Consider the following 21,521-nt stretch of genomic DNA (forward strand, 5'->3'; position numbering starts at 1 on the left):
GCATCTGAATCATCCTGGTATTTCATTCCACCATCTAAAATTATTTTTAAAATACTACATTTTTTAACTCGCTGTTTTGTGGCAATTAGAAATCGCTCTGTGTTTACAGAGAGTCCAGCAGAGCTGAGTGTTTAATGTGATGAATAGTGTTAGGAGCTAAAAGAAAAGTCAGATGCGTGTCGACACTTATCAAAGCTGTTCTGCTGCTCAGAATGACTGTTCGTGATACTTGTTTCATGATAAACTTCCTCAGAACATGATGTTACTGGAAAAAAAATGATCCACTCTGAGAAATACGCAGGTGACACAGTTGAGTCAGCAGCTTGCAGCAGTGACACAGGCTTACGTTTGTAAAAATCCCCACTGAACTTTTGTCTTCTGCGTGTGTGTATAATGTGGCCTGCAAATCTGTCGCCACAGAAGTGTCCCGTTTCTTGTGTTCGCTTGGTGGCTGTTTAAAATAACAAAAAAAAATCTTCCCACCACCCTGATGAAGAGGTAGATTCCTGGGCTTAAAAGTCTTAATAGTCACAAAATTTTCCTCTTTCGTAAGTAATTCACTGTATAAATGTTAGTATCTCCGGTGACCGCTGGTACCTCTGGGGAAACGATAAACATGGAAAAATAACAAACCGCTGTGGAAACCAGAAAATCCTACCTCCCGTACGAGAGGGTTTAATTATTGAAGTTGCAAGCATTTCCTTGTGCACAAGCATCTCGGCATTCATAGGTGGAAAGTACCTCATGCTGTGTTTGAAATATCAACTGGATGTAAAAGGAGGCTTTGTGCTTCACCATGGACCTTGCTTAGCCTCCTGCAGATGGTCCCGGTTGCTGAAAAGAGACATGACTTGTGAGACGGGGAGACCTCCGTGCCATTTTTTCATGCTGCTCTAATCCTGCTTTACACCCATAAAGGACTTCAGTCCTTAAGCCCTTGCCCTCTTTCTCCTAAATATTAAAATTATTTTCCTGAGTGTCATACCGTATTAAAGCAGAATGAAAATGGGTTTAACAATTGCTGGCATGGGGCTTCTGTACAGCCTGCGTGTCACAAATCATGTCACTTTTCAGCAATAGGGCTGCTGCCAGCGGGAGGCTCAGAAATGCTCATGTTAATCAAAAATTTTAATTTCAAATCAAATTGACAGTTTACACATGGTGAGAAATGCTTCTCACCATGTGATATTTCAGTATGCTACACTGGGCAAAATGGGTGCACTTTCCTGTTAAGAATTTTGACTGCAGTATCTGCAAATTTATGGGTTTCAGTGTATTGGGTATGGTGAGTAGTTGATCTAAGGGAGCCCCTTGGAGAATAGGAGACAGAAGGGTTTTCATGCAGCCTGGCACTGGTGAGCTGCTGTTGGCACATGCTGCTGGAGAAATGACAGGTATTCAATAAACATCACTATGGTTAAGAGGAAGATTTAAAGGAGGGAGGGGCTGCAGTGCTATAAACAGGATTTGAAACAAATGTGCTTATTTCAGTCCGTGATTAGTCTGAATACCTAAGGATTCCGCACCAGTTTTTAAATACCCTTACATTTATTTTCACACTGATGTTCTTCACACAGCATCAGCTATAATATTTATGGCATCGATGCTGTAGCTAAATTCTAATTTGAAGCAGTGTAAACCCAAGTAAACTCTGCGTGTACCAAGCCACGCTCCATCGGTGTGAAGACCAGAACGTGGCTACATGTCACGTTTCCAGCCTGCAGCCCCGGCACCGGCTCCTACAAGCCCTCGTTTCTGCCAGTAGCTTCCTCGAAGCCATCGCACGAAATTCAGGAGGGAAAATTTCACTTACTACTTGATGAGGAGTAAGAGGAGCAAGGAGGGTTGGCAGAGTGTGTGTGTGATCTGCCCCAGACAAACGAGTCATAGAAACCGATGTTTTCAGGCTGTACCAGCAATAGGATGCTGACATAGAAGAAATTATCCTGACGTTATTCTCTTTAGGAGGTTTTTCCAGCTCTCCGGGGGTCCGGAGGTTAATGCAATGCCTGGCGCGTGGTATCGGGGCTTTCATTTTATAAAGGGGGAGAGGAATGGGGACAACAAGACCCACCTTCTGGATTCTCCCCATATTTATCACTCGCCTGCCAAGGGTTGGTGGGTGCCCGTTCTGGCAGCCCAGGGGGGTCCCCGCGGCACCTCGTGCCACCAGCGTCCCCGGGAAGCTCAAGGAAACCGTGTGGATTCTCCGGGCTCGTTTGGACATTGGGTCGTGCATCAAACGGCAAAGCTGAACTGGCAGTATCACCGCAGACCTTGGAGATCCCAGCTGTCACTGCGCTTGTAACCAGGGTTGATATGAAAATATGAAGATAAATAACTCCTTCATATTATTATTTTCAGGGAGGCAGGCTTTTCTTTTTATTACTCTTTTTATTGTTGGATGCCATAAATATTCCAGAATGATTATCCCAGGGTAGATTTCATCTCGTTTACTTTGAAAGGCTTTTGAGGAGCACGTTATTTTATAAGCTGCCAAATGAATATGACCATTTATAATGATTTTTCTTCTTTTCTTTAATATTTGCTTTTTGGATTGAGGACCTGAAACAGAAATATGCTAATTTAAGACATCTGTTGTTTATCAAGCTATAGGCCCCTATCGGTATTAATGCAGTTAGTTTATTTATCAAATTTTGTATATGGTAGAGAGGGAGATTCTTAATTTTTATCATTAAATCAAAAAACTGTATTTAACTGATTTCTCGCCCACGTGAGTACCGAAAAGTACCCTACAATGTTAGGAGTCATCAGAAATGAAAAACCACACCAAACATCTTAGATATGGTCCTTAAGCCAAACCTGAAAGGCTTTCAATGTTTCAAGAAGACCTTTGTCTTCAAGAGAAAGGAACTATCCTTGTGCCCTCCACTTGGGCAGAGCTTGACACAACTGATTCCCATCTGTGATCATCGCCATTCATTCCACTATCTCTGCACTGAAATAGAAAATGAGCTGAACGTCCCAAGAGCTGAAGCTGCTGTGGATCTGGGCAGGATCAGGCTGGTGGTGGCACAGCCAGCCCGGTGCCACATTCGCTCTGGTCCACATCCTTTAATTTGCAACCCAGACTCTGGAGCTCGGCACGACACGTATTGAAATAAGAATTAGGCATTGTTACTATTAGAGATTCTAAAATGGTGTACGAAAGGTGGCGTGCAGGAGACATCGCATGGGTATTTCTGTTCTGGTTCACCTTGGAGAACGTCAGTCATGGTGGGTTGGGTGGGTTCCCTCGTGAAGGCCTCCGAGTCCTTTCTCCCCGTGCCTTGAGATGTTGATTCCCAATGGCCACCGAGAGGATAAACCGTGTGGAAACGGGGCTGAGCAGAAGTGCCCCCATGAAAACCACCAGTGCTTCACAATTTCACCCTCTGCTAGACACAGACATTTTAGCTAAAAATCAAAAAGGCAAACCATTTGCCGATGATTTTTGCATATTGCGAAGGGTTAACAAAACTTTCATTTTCACACTCTATTAAGCCAGGACCAGGAAACAATTTCTAATCAACACTCAGATCTGGGCAGGGATTGTGCAGTCTTTTGTAGGAGGCCTCAGATCTGTGTTCTCTATTCTCACATGCTCACTTCCAGCTGTTGTCATTGAAATCCCACATAATCTCCCCGGGTCAAAGGGCAGTCATCCATGACTGCCGCTGTTAGGAGGTTATGCTGATTTCTGTTGTCAAATATTGGCCCTTTTTTCTTTCAATCACTCCCATTCTACTTTTTTTAACAAGAAAGATCCAGCCTAGAATTGTATTACATGACTTTAAAGTCTTAAAAGTGTTCCTCTATTGTACTAACACGACATGCCCTGGACGGTCTAATCCATCCCGCTATGGGCCACAAAGAAAGTTCTGGTGCTTCTTAAAAAACCTCAGCCAAAAGCAGGGGAGAATGACGGCGTACGTGACATGTGGGCCAGCAGTTATTTCATAGGAAAATATGTAATTTGCCCAAGGTGAGCTATTGCTGTGGCATTAAAATTAAATTGGAAATAACAAGCAGAAATAGAAGTGAGAGCGTTTGTCAGGGAACAAGGGAGGTCTCTATATCACATTTAACGTATAATATCTTGCTTAACTCTTCTACAAAAAGTCCATGAACTAAAAATGTGGTATAATTTACCAGTAAAGGTTTATCATTTACAAATTTGAGGGATGCATTTTGCACAAAGCAATTAAAATGAGGCCGTCGTGCCAGCTCTGGAGATGGGTATTTGGGGCCTATTGCTAAATGCAGATTTTGTTACAGCTTGGCGTGGTATTCAGGCCTGTGTACAGCTCCCTCGTGCTGTCTGGGACAGAGTACTGCAGCCGGGATAGACGGTCTCTTTAATCTCCCTGTGTTTTTTTAGATACGCAGTTAGCACATGCGCTTTGGCCCCGTGGATCTAGCTTTCCATTTCCAGCGTGGGGTGGTGACCACCAGGCATCTCTTGGTGCGCATCAGTGCTGCCGCCCCAGGCAGGGTGAGCAGGTCCAAGCACTTGGGCAGGGCTGGTCTCGGCCTGGGGTGCCACCTCGGTCACCCGCACGTGGCCTGGAGGTGGACGCTTCCCAGAAGCGAGGTGCACCTTCCTCCCTGTGTCTGCAGGGCGGTGTGCTTCTGGAGGGAACGCGGTCATGGCTGGGTCAGCCCAGGCTTAATAAACTCACCTCTGGTTAGTGTTTATAAATATGGAAAGGGTGGGTGTCAGGAGGATGGAGCCAGGCTCTTCTGGGTGACAACCAATGATAGGACAAGGGGCAATGGGTGCGAACTGGAACACAAGAGGTTCCACTTGAATATGAGAAGAAACTTGTTCCCGGTGAGGGTGCCAGAGCCTGGCCCAGGCTGCCCAGGGAGGCTGTGGAGTCTCCTTCTCTGCAGACATTCCAACCCGCCTGGACACCTTCCTGTGTAACCCCATCTGGGTGTTCCTGCTCCGGCGGGGGATTGGGCTGGATGAGCTTGCGAGGTCCCTTCCAACCCCTGACATTCTGGGATTCTGTGATTAAGTGGAGCGTAAATGTTATAGAATCATAGAGTTGCAAGATAATTTTGGTTGGAGAAGAACTTCAAGGCTGAGCCTGTTAACCTCAGACTGCCGAGTCCACCTCAAACCCGTGTCCCTAAGAACCTCACCTCTGCGCCTTTCAAACCCCTCCAGGGATGGCGACTGAACCGCTTCCCCGGGCAGCCTGTTCCAATGCCCCACAGCCCTTTGGGGAAGAAATTGTTCCCAGTATCCAATCTGAACCTCCCCTGGCGCAACTTGAGGCCGTTTCCTCTGGTCCTGGCGCTTGTTCCTGGGGAGCAGAGCCCGACCCCCCCTGGCTCCAAGCTCCTTTCAGGCAGGTCAGAGATCAGAAGGTCTCCCCTCAGCTCCTGTTCTCCAGCTGAACCCCCAGCTCCCTCAGCCGCTCCCATCACCCTTGCGCTCCAGCCCCTTGACCAGTTACGAAAGGCTTGACCAAAGCACACGTATTCTGTCCTTTCCTTTTGGCTGGAGAACACGGATTAGGACGGGCTGTGTCACTCCCATCCTCCTCGGGTGGTGTGGGGGTGGGATAGCAAATCTTTTGGGAGTCCTCAGGGTGATCCGGGTTCCCTCTGGGAACATCCCCTCCCTCAAGGCCTGCAGGAGCTGCGTGATACAGACATTAATTTTCTAACCAATATTATTGCTCCACATTGTTTGTGAAACATGGGATTATCCAGACAGAGGATAAAACCCAAAGGAACCAAGTTGCACTTTGAGCAGAGAGGGCTTTTCTTTTAAGCAGGCATTTGGTTAAGATAATAGGCTTGCGACCCTAATTGATTATTACTATTTTAAGGTTTTAAGATGGCTATGTATAGTGAGATGCTGAACATCAAAAAGGCTTTAGAAATGGCTTCAGTGCTAGTCTGGGGGACTTGTGTAATTTCAAAACACTGAAAAGGAATCAAAGTCTCCCAAAAAGCCCTTCTCCAAAGCTCCAGTGCATTGTGGAAGAGAAATAACTGGATTTGGACTTTATCGTCTTCAAAGGAGTAACTTCTTCCCGTTGTTATTTAAGCTTGGATTTCAGGAAACCAGCTGTATCTCTGTTTAGAAAATACCTCGTATATTTATAGTGCAATCTAACTATTTTATAATAAAAATAATACTGTTGGGTTACACAAGGAAGCCTGCTAATTAAATAACAATAATACCTTGAGCACCTTGAAAACATCTTCTGATATTCAATTAAGGAACAACAACCCAATGAACTTTAACCTATAGGCCATATTCAGACTTTCTACATAAAAGTAATTGCATCAGTCATGATTTTCTCAAGCTACAACACAAGCTCTTGATTGGTAGCTCAATGTCTGAGACTCCTTTTTACAGCATTAATTGGGAAAGCAGACAATACTCTCCCTGTAAACTAGATTTTAGGACGAAGGTTAGTTGCCTTTGTACACGTTTACTCATTGAAATAGGAATGTTTGCTTAATAATTCAAAACAAATAGCATTAGACAACAAGTCCTAATCCTGATTTCTCCTCTGCCAGTGTAAATTAGGAGAAAATTAGGTGAAACTCTATTTGATCAGTGTAGAAAGACTTGTTTAAAACTTCTTTGAGATCAGAATTAGGCTCCAGCAATTCAAGCCTTTTCTTCTGGCTTCTTTACTGGGATCTAAAAGAGGAATATGTAAATGACATTATGAATTTTCTCCCCAATTAAAGCATTCATCGAGTGATGGAAAGATGTTTTTCACATGGTACTTGTTATGACAGCATTTCATCGTTTTTGTACATTGTACCAAACGCGAGTTTGGGTAATGGCCTATTATTTATTAGGTAGTATCCTGATCTGCTTTATTCAATTTGGTCTTATTAGCCTGAGTTTTTTTCTCCCTTGGGGGAAAACCGATCATCCTCGTGAGCCAAAGCGAGGTCTTGTGCAATAAGCTAACTCCTCGCTGGACCTAGGCTTGGGCTGAAGGCAATGATTCAACAATATATTTGAATACCTGCTAAACTTTGTCGACTCATCTTTATTTGGCAGGGCAAATGAGCATGTGCTTTAGTCAAGCGTGTGATTAAAATTAAGCACGTGCTCCAACCGCTTTGCTGAGTCAGGGCCTGCCTCGGCTACCCGGGTGTCTTAATTTATACCCAGAAATTCAGTGAACGAGCTCTGTTCGTTTTTTATAAAGTGAGTAAAAATTCTCTCATCCTCATTTCGAACACCTGCTTTACTACCAGAATGTGACTGTCGCACAAAGCTGCAGAGATAACCCGATCACATACAGCAATTTCAATGTCCTGTCTTTGGGATATTTAGCAAAAGTGTCACAGTGCACGTTATTTCAGTAAAGCGCCGCATGAAAAGTGAATCTTGCCGGCTTTCAAGATGTTTAATCATCTTTTCAGTAAAGGAGCTCGTTAATGCTAACATCTGCATATGTAATTGCTTGACTTTACCTATTTATTTTCTCATTCAGAATTAAGCGTGAAAGCCAAATTGATATATTTTTGCATTTGACCCCTGTTAATAGACACAAAACGTTTATTTTACATATTTTTTTGTGAATCCTGCTATTTCCTAGTCATTCTTCTTTTACATGTTTAGCTTCTTTGTCCTGTTTCTCACATTTTCTTGTTGCGCTGTAGGCGCAGCTCAGTGAAAGCTACAGTGTTAGGCCTGGATTTTGCAATCTGAACCAGCCAGGCAAACATTTAAACTTTCGTGGAGTTCGAATTCACAGACCAACCGCGCATCGAAATGAGTTCAGGATACAGCTCTAAGCCAAGGGCATTGCTTTTGTGGGTATCAAGATATTATTAATGATTGGCGAGATGAGCCCCTGATTTCCTAATGTTTATAGGTAAATAACAAACTGGGAGAATTGTGAAATTCACCTTACATTTGTGAAATGTTTATTTTCAGTACTGAAGGATGAAAATCCTCTCGTTGCATGCTGTTGTTTAATGATTACTGTGACATGTACACGCATAAGAAGTGTTCCTACTGAAGTGGACATTTCAGGTGTACCCAGCAAAATAGGAATAATGAAGTTAGCAGGCCCAAGCTAACTTACTCAACTTTTATTTTTTAATTATTCAGATATATAATTTTATTTTTCAATTATTCAACTTTTCTCATGCCCTGCGGAATCATGAGAGCTAGAATGTGTTTAAAACCATTCGGTGGCGTTTTCGTTTCTGGTTTTACCTGTGTTTGCTAGGTTATGGTAACGTGGTTAGCCGTGCTACAGTTGTGTTTTTATGGGATGATTACAAAGGGCTCCGGCCTTTCCCTTAAAAAATCAGCCAATTGTCCTACCATAGCCGTGATTTGGTTTGGCTTTTGTTTGTGTGTGGGGGGGGTTGCCTTTTAATTTTAATTTTTATTTCTGTATTTCCATTTCACCTTCACTCCTCGCGCGATAGGCACCCGCCTGGGAAATGCGGGTGGAACCGGCCAGCGGAGCAGAGCCGGCGCGGTGCTGGCTGCAAAACCCACACGTGGCAGATGTTGGTGGATGTTGCTGGATGCGCTTCTGGAAGTTGCTCAGATGCTGCCGTGATGAGCACAGTGTGAGAAGTTATATAGCAGAGACTGGCTTCCCTACCAAGGGCTCTGCGGAGTTGTAAGCGGCCTGGCCCGGGTCCAGCAAGGCACTTAAGCATATGCTTAATTTTAGGCACATGAGTGGTTTCAGTGAAGACCTAAGAGAATTATTTTTAATTCACAGATCATTTAATTCAATAGGCAGGTCTGCTGCAGCATATGAAAAGTAGATCTTCATATTAAAAATACTCGGGAAATTGTCAATGAACAAACGTTGCGTATGGCCAGCAACCATTTCTAAAAAGCAGAATGATGTAGTCATCACCTTTATTATGGTGAAATACAAAGCAAATCACGCAAAAGCATTTGCAGTTATCTGAGAGCTACTCCTAAGTTGAAAGTAAGGAAAAATAAAAGCTTGTAAGAACATTTTTTCCTTTGAAGTAGAGAAAAATTTATTCTCTCGGTGTAAATAAAAACCTTGTTTGCAGATTGAGGAATTTGTTTGTGTTGAATTTCGGCATCAATTTCAATATTTTATAGTACATTTATCTACAGCTGGAGCATGACAGATTTGTGTATATTTATATGTTTGTGTACATAATACATATGTATACACACATACACAAGGATGCCCAAAGATATACATATACACAGTTTGAAAACTCATCATTATTGCCGAAGTATAAAAACATGCCTGATGCAGAAACTTGTCTCGAGTCTGTTGTTAGCTTAGCGACTGCGTTCATCTGGCACCGTGGGATCCTCGCAGAAACCGGGAGGTTCTTCAGTGCAGGAACAGAATTCGCTGAGAATGTCGTTCGGGGCTGGAGGAGAACGGCTGACGTCCCTCCAAATCTCTCCCAAACCTTGCCCCTGACATGCCACCCTCGGTAGTTCTGCACACGCCATGCATTTATTTTATTTCCCGTTCTGAGGGTAGAAATTACAGTGGAATATGTTCATTTTCTCGAAGAACCCCAAAAGAAAGGAGAACGAATATGCAGCTCGCATTAGTTCTGTTGCTCTGGTCGTTATAGAAGGGTATTGCCGTGATGAGCGCGGTGCACCGTAGAATATACTGATCGCAGGGAAATCGTACTGAATCTGACAAACAATTAACAGCGGAGCAGATGGTGCCTCTGCAAAACATTCAATAATATATGTGTGCGTGCGCCGGAATCAGTGACTCTAAGTAGGACAACCTAAAAAGGTATATGCCACTTATCCCGTGGACAAGCAGGACTTTGCAGTTCTTTTAATAATCTCTTTATCCTGAGATTTCTCCTTTGACCCTGATTTCAAAAGCAGGAGGTCAGTCTGAACTGCAGACCTGGAGCTGAAGTCCAGGTCCGTCCCGCTCCGCACGCTCCCACCGGTCACAGCCCAAAAGCTGCTCCTTTTGTCGTTGATCACACCCGTGAAAATTAAATGAACGTTTCGTGGCAGGCGTGTTTGTAGAGAAGAAGGAAAATACTGTTACGTAAAGTGTAATAACATTTTGATACCAACTGTAGAGCCATTCCTTGCACAAGGGAGACGGACATGGAAGAGAGCGCCCTGGCTCCTAAAGACAGTCCAAAGCTCAAAGTTAATACTTTTCTTATACAGATATTTGTATTTCTTTTTGAAAGCTAGTTTTAAATGTTAGGATTTTTTTTTATAAGAAAGGCATGAATTTATTTTTTTTACCAGCTGCTATTTTAAGATTTCCCTGGTGTAACCTTAGAAAATGAAGAGTACGTCTTTAAATCTTGTTTTGTTTGAATGAATGGGTAGATAATCCTGATCAGATGTTTCTTTAGAGAATAATGTTTAAAACGATTATGGAACTTAGCTGTCCTGTCTGTTTCCTAGGTACAGTATTTTCATTTCAATTGTGAAGTCATTAGGGGTCATCCAAGGTAACCGTTTATTAAAATAGTCTTCTTTTGTTTCAGATTTCCTGTTGAGATGCTTTAACATGTAAAAATCTCCCTGCTGATGTGTCATGTTAGCTTTCCTAACCTCTAGATAGAAACCACAAAGCAGCCTACATAGCTGTATGACTAGTTACCCACCTACATAAACAATAATTACTGCTAAGTGGGAAATTAGATGTCACATTTGAAGTCTAAAGGAAAGTAAACTATTTGAGAATACTGTCATTAAATGCTTAAAGCTAATCGCAGTTCTCTCCCTCTGTTTGTTTTGTAGGACATTTGGGCTTCCAGGACAGTTTTGTCACATCAGGTGTTTTCAGTGTGACTGAGCTAGTAAGAGTCTCACAAAGTAAGTATCATTTTGTGGCCGGTTTATGTGGTTTCTGCAATCCCAGCTTTTTTCTTTGATTCTTATTGTGACCCTTCCCCGATTCTTGAAAATTGAGAGTCTCTTCTCTCCGCTTCTCACCAGTGGGCAGTGTTTATGTGCCACATCTTTTAATGTGGGGAAATAAAATAGCGTGATTTTGAGAAGTAAATTAAACGTTTTTAATTCTGCAAACTTGCATGTGCGAGTTGATCAGTTTGGCTGGACATGAGTGCAGGTAAATGCCTCGAGAGATCAGCTCACCCAGTGGATCCCTTGCAGGATCCAAGGCCTGTATTTTCACCAGACCTCTCGAAACGGCATGATCTGTGCACACAAGCCTGGAACTTTTCTTGTGGCACTTTTGCACGTTGTGTTCATCCGTGCCGTGCGTACGTGTGTTTGTACACCTGCAGATTGATGAACTCGTCAGTAATGCCGACAGCTGTACCAGCTCCAGCTCTGATAATCTCAGTTATGCAGAGCCATACGTCTCGCCTTCGCAAGGCCTACGCTTTCCATTAACTCTATGGAATTCTGTCTTCTGGAAGGATTTGTTTTTTGACCTTTAAAGAATGCTAATGCCCCCAGCATGAATGACACACTGCAGCGTGATCATTACAGGCTTGTCAATACCCACTAACAACAGTGAATTAGGAGTACCTGTCACCACCCTGTTCATTGATCAGAGGTGCATTGATTGTATTTTGCTATGACATAATCCAGATAGTTCGGGAGAGAGTATGGACTGGTAAGTCAGGGCCGTAGGAACAACTCCTTTGGGAGTCTTTTCTGGTCTAGTGTAGAGCTATGGAATAACATCATATTATCACCATGTACCACTTCTGTAGGTGAACCACGCAACTACGTGCCCCTTTAAAACCTTAGGGTTTGTAGCCAGTCCCTTTAGCACAGACAGTGATAAAAACGGTTCTCCTTCTAGATAGCAGGAATATTTGTTTGGGTACTGGCTCTGAGCGTGTAGTTGAAGTTCTTCTGGGGCTGGAATGTAACTGGCACAAACCTAGCAGAGAATCTGTGGTTTTGAGTCAGAACACAGAGTTTCTGTAAGGATTTTCCTGTTTTATTTCCACTTTTGGAAAGACTTGCGCTAGCTAGTAAATTGACTTTATATTCAAAAATAGGATGCTACAAGGAGAGCATGGCAAGTGGGCGATACATGAATGTCAGAGGGATTATACGCTGGGGAGAGAGATGGAGAGAGAAAAAGTTTGAGGCAGACATTTCTCCGGAGTTTTCTTCCCTGACAACTGGTGGGAATTTTATGAGAAGGACAAAGTTCAGAGGACTTAGAAGTCAAAAGGAGCTGCTGAGAGCTCAGCACATTTGCAAATCGGTTCCCTTACTGAAGCGCTTAAATTGGGACTTAGACATCGAACTCGCTGTCCTGCGTGCACTAACTTGCTGGTACCCGCAGCCGTGGTGGACAAACCCAAGTTATTGCCAGTTTTTGAACATCTCCATGATATGTCACGTTATTTCAGCGTGACAGCATCGGGCTTTTGAAGCACAAAGGATTCACCCTCCCCCTCTGCAAGGCATCCCACTTCAGCACAATCTTATCTCGGCTGTCGGAGCCCTGCACAGCAGAGCTGCCTCTGGACTCTGTCAGCCGTGCTTCGTGTGCGCGCGGGGCAGGGCTGATAGAAAAGTGTCCCCGTTCAGGACTTCAGCCCCCGCCGCCAGTCCCAGCCTCCCTGAGAGTTTGGCATTGACCTCAGGAGCGTCATGTTTCATGCATATTAATCTTCCAAGATATTTTATTGTAGCTAAACTAAAGCACTCTGTATCAGAATTCCTGGCATTCAGCGTGTTTTGCAAACTGTGTCCGAGATGTTCCTCTGCTTGCCATTGAGGTGCATCGCCTCCAAGGACAGGGCACCTGCACGCAGCAAGAGCAGGACAGGCATGAACTTTATCAGAAATAAGAAAGAAGGTGTCGGTGGGCAAAATAAAAAGATTAGGCTTTTATCTGTTCCAGACGCAGGGGTTTGCACTCTTTTTCATGGGCTCTTTAATAATCCCAGGAGGTCAAGACCTCAGTTTTATATCCTGTCCACAAGCCAGCACCTCTACCAAAAATAGTGTCCCCAAAGCGTATCGGGATATCACTTCAGAACTGACTCAGAGGGAAGAGTGCCAGCAACTGATTTAGCTACATGGCTTTTGATAGTACCCTGGATTTTCCTTGGAGATGCCCCAGACATGTACTGACCAGCTGTAACCTTGTTTACTTTGGGAGGTCTGAGAAGCCCACAGCCTGACATGCCGTGGCTACCCAGTAGGTTACGTTTAGTGCAGAGTCTAGCAACAAATTCCCAGCAAAGTTATTATTAATTCACATAGTGATATTCAAAGAATTATCTAACATAACAGGTTAACAAAGTAATTGCTGCACATTTGCCTAAATTGGCAGGCAAGGTCTTTAAGAGTGTGCTTTTCAATATAACCTTTGCTGGGCTGTCTACGTGTTCTCGTGTCTTGATTCGAGACCAGTCCATGGGTTGCCTTCAGACTGGGGAGCTCAGCTTATGAACAGCCATCACCCAGACTCCCCAGCAGCTATTAACAGTCCGTAGCTTGAGCGATCAGAATATCCTCGGTCGGTTTTCTTGGCTTTACTTTCTAAACGTCATTTTTCTTCTTCAGAAGCCACCCTGGCTGGGGAAGGAACGAGCCAGCCTGTCCTTAGTGGGCGCTCACATTTAGTCTCTGCTTCGCTCCTGGGCGTGCTCCGTGTTTGCTTTGCAGAGAGGTCATCTTCATGTACGCCCATTGTCATGTTTCTTTCCATGCTTGCTTTTGATAAAACGATGATAGAAATAAGGGATTTCCCACAGTTTTAACTGCTCTGTGGTTTGCTGCTGTTATCTAAAGTTAGTCTTGTGAAATATTGTTGGTAGCAATTATATGCCCGGTTTATTTAGTAAAGTTCCCAAGGTCCACATGACAAGGAGTCTCAAGTAATAAATGGTTGTCTCCATCATGCAAATTTGGGGAATGAATTAAATCAAGCGAAAGGTCAGCTGTTACCATTATCTGTCTTATCTATCAGTGCTGCTCATCAGAGCTTCTGTGAGCTATTGAACAAGTCTAGACTGTTTTGGTAACAGAAAGTTGCTTTCTTCAGTCCTACAGATGCACATTTTCTTTCGAAATGCTACCCAGCTACTGAATCTTGCTGACCCTAGTAAAATAGAGAAAGCAGATCATAAAAGTTCATCAGAAAAACAAATAGTTCCCCCTCCACCCCATCTGATGCAGATGTTGCAGACCATGCTGCCAGAGGTTTAGATCGGATATTAGGATTTTTTTTTTTTTTTCCCCGTAAAGGGCTGTGGGGCATTGGAACAGGCTGCCCAGGGCAGTGCTGGAGTCACCATCCCTGGAGGGGTTGGACAGACGGACATGAGGTTCTCAGGGACATGGGGCAGTGACAGAGTTAGGTTCATGGTTGGACTCGATGAGCTTGAGGGTCTCTTCCAACCAAAATGATTCTGTGATTCTCCTACATCATTAGCAGGCAAAAGGCGTGAGCTCCTTTCTGAGTGTTGTCTGTCACCCCAGATACCGGGGAGACCCCCTTCAGATACCACAGACTTCATTCCTCCATCTCGAGAGAGCTTTGGGCTGACAACAAAAGGCTCAGAAGCAGAAGCGTTGGTGATGTACGTGCTTTGTGAACCGGCAGCCAGCTGTTGGCCAAGCAAAACCTTCTGCCTTGTTAGGAAAATATTCCTCTCCCTGTGTGCTGCTATCTGCTCGGCCCTGGACAATCACCCTGTGCAGGAGGTGTGGGCAGAGTGTCCAGTCCCCCTGGCAGAGACCGGGAGGCCATGAGCGGCCGCAGCGATGCGAGAAGCCTGGGGAACGCTGTTCCCTTCTTGGCTTGGAGTCTGCACCACGTGCGCCTGTGCAGAGAGCTGCTGGGAACATCTCCTCCCTTGGAGGTCCTTCAAGCAGCCACATCAACTGCACTGCCCAGGATGTGAAGAAAGATTGAGGATTTATGAACATTCGCGAGAGCCAAATCAAACATATTTGTTTTGCGCTGTGTTATTTGTCAAAATGACATCATCCTTCGTGCTGATAAACAAGGGAATTCTGACTGCGCCCTGGGCTGGAAATGCCACGCTTTGAGTTTGAAGATGTTAGCAGTAAAGAGCTGGACGGAGCGAGTGGGGTGACTCTTAATCCTTCTAACGAGCCACTGAGCCCACCAGCTCAAACATACAGTAACTTGCTTCCCGCTCCTATATAAACACAGAAACGGTCCAGCTAATTATCCCTCAGACAGCTGCATGAATTCCACAGGTAGGACGTGCTTTTGTGACATCTGTGGCAGGCGGACAAGTGTTAGAAATTCAAGTATTTTCCACTGCCTGGGTGTGATGGAGGAAACAGCCTCCTCAGGCGTTTGGTCCAGCGGCCGGGTGCAGCCGAAACAAACTGCAGGGGGGTCCTGCCGTCCCAGTACGTACTGGGTGCCTGTGGGAAGGTGTGGGGTGCCCCGGATCCTGTCACGGGTCTGGGGACAGGGAGGAGGCTGCTGGGCACGCGTGTGAAAGCCTGGGTGTAATAAACCAGCTTTCTCTAACCAGCAGCCTGTGTGTTTTCTGCTATACTAAGCATTACAGTAGTGAAGGCAGTTAAAGTCAGCAGCAGGAAAATTAACATTTAAAAAGATACTCTATAGTCCTTAGCGAAGCACTGCCATCCAAAACACGCTGTTTGGGCTTGGGTATGAGAGGAAGAAAGAAAGATTATAATAAAAAATAGACTGCAGGCACAGAGTGAACAGTTGCCGTGACCTTGCCTTTTGTATGCCATTACACAATTCAATGGCAGTCCACTCAAACCTTGCTCTCGATCAATATCCTATTAAAGCAGCACAAAAAGTCTCTATAAACTTAGTGGTTAGCTATGTTTATAAATGGAACTCAGCATAATTAGGTGGTCAATAGCAGGCTGTACTTGTAATTTTAAAATGAGCATCACACATTTCATATCTGTTGTATTCGGCAAAACCTCATTGAATCTAACGATAGAGTATGTAGGAAACAAAGGCCTTGCAAAAAAACCCCCTGAGCTCCCCTTTCCTCTCGGCAGCAGCAGCGGCGCAGTGAGTTTCCCTTTGTTTATGGAGTCACAACACAGGAAAAAGTTTATTAGTCAAATGTCATGTTTCTCCCATTTAACCTTAAACACATTATCACTTTGCTGCAGCATTACACGTGTAATGATCTTAGTCACATCCCAACCCCTTTGTAAAAATAAATACATAAAAATGAGAAAAAGAGAAACTAAATATTAACGTGACTAAAAGAGAGCGCTGTATTCCAAGGGAGACAAATGCCAGCCTGGCTGGTTTTATTTAGTGGGTTTCCTGTTCTGTAATTCAATAAATTCTTAAAAATAAATATTCCAATTGGGTTAAGTCAGAGGGCTTTTTGTTAATTTCTTTGCTATTTTTCTTGACATTTCGGGTGAAGACCGGAGCTAACACGCTGGCAGCAGGGGCGATGCTGCCCTGTGTTCTCGAGCAGAGGCGCCCACCCTCCTCCTCCTCCTTTTGGGTAAAGGAGCAAGTCCTGCCCCTCGGAGCAAGCAAAATGGGTCCCCTGTGCGCGGGGATTTTTTATTTCTTTCGGTGATGCCAGCAGCTGAAACGGGAGCAGAAGCCGGCATCTGTTTGCTTAGAAAGCCCTGGGTCAGATGACATCTTGACGCTGGCACGTAGGTGGAGATTATTGTTTTGACTCGCGACTGCAATTTCTGACATCCTTTCCTGTTTGAGAGATGTTCCTGAGCTATCAGAAGGTCACTTTGCTGCAGGGCATTTCTTCGGGGGAGGAAACGGCGTGTTTTTAGTGTCGGCGGCCTGGTGTTTGTGCGGGCCGCAGTGTGCCGAGAGCCGGCTGTGCTGGCGCGGAGCTCCCCAGCCCCGTGGCCGCTTCGTGTGGGGCCCAAGCGTGTCCCTCAGCCGTAGGAAGGTTGCATGGTGAATCACCGGATACTACAATGAAGAGAGTTAGTTTAGACAGTTTTGCCACAGCTGGCAACACTTTGATCCCTTTGCTTACTCTCCAGAGCTGCAGCCTTTGCAGGGAATCCCGCAAATAAATGCGAGTGTTTCCTTCCCGTCAGTTTATGGGCACGGGCAAGGTGTGAAAAGCCATTTGTAGAATCACAGGATCATTTCGGTTGGAAGAGACCCTCAGGATCATCGAGTCCAACCATACCCTAACTCTGGCACTAAACCATGTCCCTAAGAACCTCATCTAAACGCCTTTTAAACCCCTCCAGGGATGGTGACTCCACCACTGCCCTGGGCAGCCTGTTCCAATGCCCAACAGCCCTTTCCATGAAGAATTTTTTCCTCATATCCAGTCTGAACCTCCCCTGGTGCAACTTGAGGCCATTTCCTCTTGTCCCATCACTTGTTCCTTGGGAGAAGAGACCAACCCCCTCCATGCTCCAGGCTCCTTTCAGGACCAGGCCGGGGTGGCTCTTGGCTCCATCACGCCAGCTCCGGTGGCACGTGTCACCGCGAACCACAGGGGTGGCCGGAGGAGGCACCGGGGTCCCCGCAGCCAAAGCCCAATGCAGGAGGCGCGAGGTGCTGTCAGGCAGGCAGGACGAGGGATTTCAGACCAGCTCAGCTCTGTGCAAGGTTCTCCATGGCACTTCTAGGGCCAGAGACCTTGAGCTGGTCGTGGCAGCGTGCCTGTAGCAAACAAAGCATCCTTCGTGTTTGCTGCCCGGGCGGAGATTGCTGTGCGGTGAGCCGGTTTTAATTTGTGCCGAGTTTACACAGCGCTAGCCATACGTTGTTCCTACCCCACGCCTGGTCTGGAGATACATTTCATTTTCCTATAGGGCCAGCTCAAGTGTTGGAACAGAAACGTCCAGGATTTGGGGAGAGGGCGATAAACCGAAGCGGGGTGAGAGAAAGAAGAAAAGCGTTATCCACATACTAGTTTTTCTTCCGTATCTGTTTGCAATAAAACTGTTCCATAAATCTTGCAGTGGTTGGGAAATTCATCGTGCCTCAGAAAGAAACGGTGCTTTAATTTAGCCTTTTTATGTTCCTGTTTGGAAAACAGCATGCTTAACCTGTAAGTTCGTCTTTGGTGGGTAGAGGGTGCAGAGGAATTGAGCAGCAAAGGGTTTACAGAGCACAGATCTGTTTGGCAAGGAAGTTGCTGAAAACTGTGGAGTAGATGCTGCAGAGAGTACCTTTATGATTGATTTCCATTCAAGTCAGACTGACTGCAGTGTGGTCATTTTTCTAACCCATAACTGCTCACACTGCAGCAGTCTGCTATCTGCAGGGTGGCTGAATTATAGCAGTCCATGTCCCTGTTACCTTTTACACAAATTACTTAGACCCGTTTCTTTTTCCATGCAAATTCATCAGTTTTACAGCCGCTTGTAGCTGCTGTCAGGAAACTGTTGCAGAAAGCACAAATTGATAAAATGAGTTAATTTTACTATGCTTAATTTTTCTTTCTTTTTGTTAACACACCCGCTCAGATACCCAGTGCGCAGGAAGCGTACGATAGTTAAGAGAAGATAACAAAGGATTTGAGTGTTCTTGTCATAAATTACTTCCCAACTTAATTCCTTTTAATGACCATTCCAGATTTTCTCAAGTTTTAATGGCGTTATGTGTTTTCCGTCCCGTCCTTTTAGAAGTCCGTGGCTATCCAGGCAGTTCCCTTTCTCTCTTCAATGACGTTCTTAAAAGATCCTTGCCAAACAACAACTAATTGTCTTGTGGGGATGATGAGGCAGCTGCAAATTACATTATTCCTCCATCAAATCTGACATTGTGAGCTCCTTAAACTTGGGGTGAAGTCCTGGCCCCATTACCGTCCATGGCAGCACTCCCAGCAGCCTGTGTTTCAGCCCAGACACGTTAGCTGGGTGATACGAGCTACCCCGTCTTCATTTCCTCGCTCCTGCCCCGTCGGACTGAAAGATTTTTTCATGTTTGAAAACGGGCCAGATTCTCAGACCAAAGATTACGCTTGGCTCAGCATCCTTGTGTGGCATCGAGGCTGCTTCGCCTTTGTTGCTGTGAGTCCGGGCTCTCCGACAATAGGTTCCAGGCCAAGCTTGTGCGTTTTATTGTGCTGTACGTCCTCTTTCAGACGTCTCCAAAACGTGAGGGAAAATCACGATCTCTAATTGTCGGCTCCCAAAGTTGTATTGTCCTGTAAACAGCACTGGAACAGTGACACTGGATATGGTACCGTTTGCCAAATAGAGGCGCTTTTTTTTTTTTTGCCTTTTTTTTTTTTTTTTTTTTTTTTTTTTGTGAAATGCATTATATGTTGACTTTCACATTAAACTGCTCTGGACCTTTTCTATTCCGAGAAAGGTACACCACATGGAGTTCATAGGCTCGTGTCTGCAGACTTTGGGGTGTGTAGGAATTCATAAGGTTTTAATGTAAACCCAAGGCTCTAGGACAGGGAAATTAAAGGCATTCACATGCCTTACAATAAAACGGAGGTGCTGGGTAAGGTGGTGAGAGCTGAGCAGGGAAAGGTAACTGCTGGATAAAAGGTTTTGGGAGTCATATGTCTCTAGCTCTGATTCAGCTGGAGGAGAGGCCAGAGGAAAACTCGGATGCTTGCAGGTTTCTCATCTGCTTTTGTGCTTTCTCCAAGGAGCATTTGTAACCTCTGTGCTTGTGGATGTACATCACGTATATACCAAGGGCCCCGAGGTGTGTATTTCCCTGCCTGTACTGCTTATAGATTATGCCAAGCACACTACAGGGATGATGCAGCCTGTTTGTAACTATGCCAATAAATGCGACGCTGTCCTAAAAGTGAAAGCAACAAGTTTCATTAAATATTAGAGTGATATTAATATAAAAGCAGTGCTTAGAGAAAGTCTTGCTGGTTTTGGTTTGTTGTTTGTTTGTTTGTTTGTTTGTTTTAATACCTTTAGAGGAATGTAAGAAAAAGTCCATGTCATAGAACATTGTATTCTTGATAACATTTACATCTTCTTGATTGCAGTGCCGGTTACCATTAGCATTTCCTGATTTCCATGTCCCACCTGTTCTCATCGTGAAACTAAACACACTCATGAGGAAGAAGAAAGTGATTTTGAAGTGCAATTCATGCCTTATTCACGTGACTTACTGACTGCGATCTCTTTTGTTTCCCCAGCACCGATAGCTGCAGGAACAGGCCCTAATTTCTCCCTCTCAGATTTGGAAAGTTCTTCATACTACAGCATGAGCCCAGGAGCAATGAGGAGGTCTTTACCTAGCACATCCTCTACCAGGTAATTTAATCTCTGCCTAATAACAAGTTACTTGGAAACCCAAGCCAGCATCATTACTCATCTGGGAAATGACCATTAAATTCTTTGACAAGCTGTTTGGGGGCCTCAAGACGTGGAGCTGTTTCAGATTCACAGAGCTGTTAATGTTCTTTTTATATGTACAAGCTTCGAAGAAAAACTGCTGCATCGATTTGTGTACCTTCTGGCTTTTATCTTGGTGCATCAGGAGAAGTTCCACTGGAATTCTTGGAGTTTCACTTGTGGCAGAAGAGAATTGGGAGCACAGTGACATGTGCCGCTTTGTCCTAGCAGGGAAGTCCTAAGACAGTCTTACAGGCATTCTTTATCTGAAAAAGTGTTATCTGTGAGACTAGCATCGTTTTAGGAACTTGGCCTATCATGAATCCTAATTTTCCTATAGCATTTAGAAATTTGTGACTCAGGCTGTAGGAAACAAATTGTTAATGCAGATGACTACCCAGTCTGATCTTGATTTTGGCTTAGATGCCGACTATCAAACAAGGATATTTTTTATTTTTACCTTTCACGTTAACCATCCATGAGATTAGATTTATAAACAAGCCCACTCACTCTAGTAGTCTCGAACGCTATTAAGGAACTAGATTGATTTTTATTTTTTTCCCCCGCAGCCAAAATAGATCACTTATTTCAAAGACATGACAAGAAAGTCTAACTTCAGCCCGGGGTTCTTTTACGTTTTTATCTCAGTCTGCAGTGTCACAGCTTTGCAGTAAGCAAGTACACATGTTAGAAGTCTCTATAGTTTGAATGTAGCCGCTGTTTTTATTAAAAAAATCTTTAAAGAGAGGCTCTTAGCAATAACTTCTTACAGTTTTGCAGTGATTGAAAGAACATCCTACATCTTGCATTTAGGGTGCACATTATGAAGCTCGATAACTACAAACCCCATTACATATCAATTAAAAGCTTTGTGCTGTTTCTTTTTTCACATGTAAACTGTGTACCCTACAGTGCTCATCATTACCACCATTCTCAGGTAGAATTTAGTTGTGACTCCAGAAGCAGAAAAGTGAGGTTATTAATGTTACTTGAGAGCTCAGTTGTTGCTCTTCTATTCTTCTGCAAATAGCTACCACTGATAAGGAGCTAATTATAAACAGCATGGGTAGTTAATAACTTGGTAATATGTTTGTTTTCCTCTCATTAGGCTGTTCCCAGTCAGAAAAAAAATATATTCCTTAAATACATAGACTCAGCAGAATTATCAGGCGGTAATTATATTGTATGCACACAATTTCCCCTATTGACACGTAACAATTCTCTAAATTAAGGAATGGCCAAACCTGCATTCCACGCATACCGCAAGAAT

General features: G+C 44.3%; 1 protein-coding gene across 13 annotated transcripts in view; it reads left to right on the plus strand.

Moving 5' to 3' along the window:
• Positions 1-21,521, plus strand: part of NFIA (nuclear factor I A) — a 246,526-nt gene that overhangs the window by 149,306 nt on the left and 75,699 nt on the right. For all 13 annotated transcript variants that reach the window (XM_065657896.1, XM_065657898.1, XM_065657897.1 and 10 more), the window contains 2 exons: positions 10,751-10,825; positions 20,053-20,170. In XM_065657896.1, the coding sequence (XP_065513968.1) occupies positions 10,751-10,825; positions 20,053-20,170 (193 nt within the window). The remainder of the gene's footprint in view (positions 1-10,750; positions 10,826-20,052; positions 20,171-21,521) is intronic.

This window comes from Caloenas nicobarica, chromosome Z, assembly GCF_036013445.1.
Source record: "Caloenas nicobarica isolate bCalNic1 chromosome Z, bCalNic1.hap1, whole genome shotgun sequence".
NCBI classification, from domain to species: Eukaryota; Metazoa; Chordata; class Aves; order Columbiformes; family Columbidae; genus Caloenas; species Caloenas nicobarica.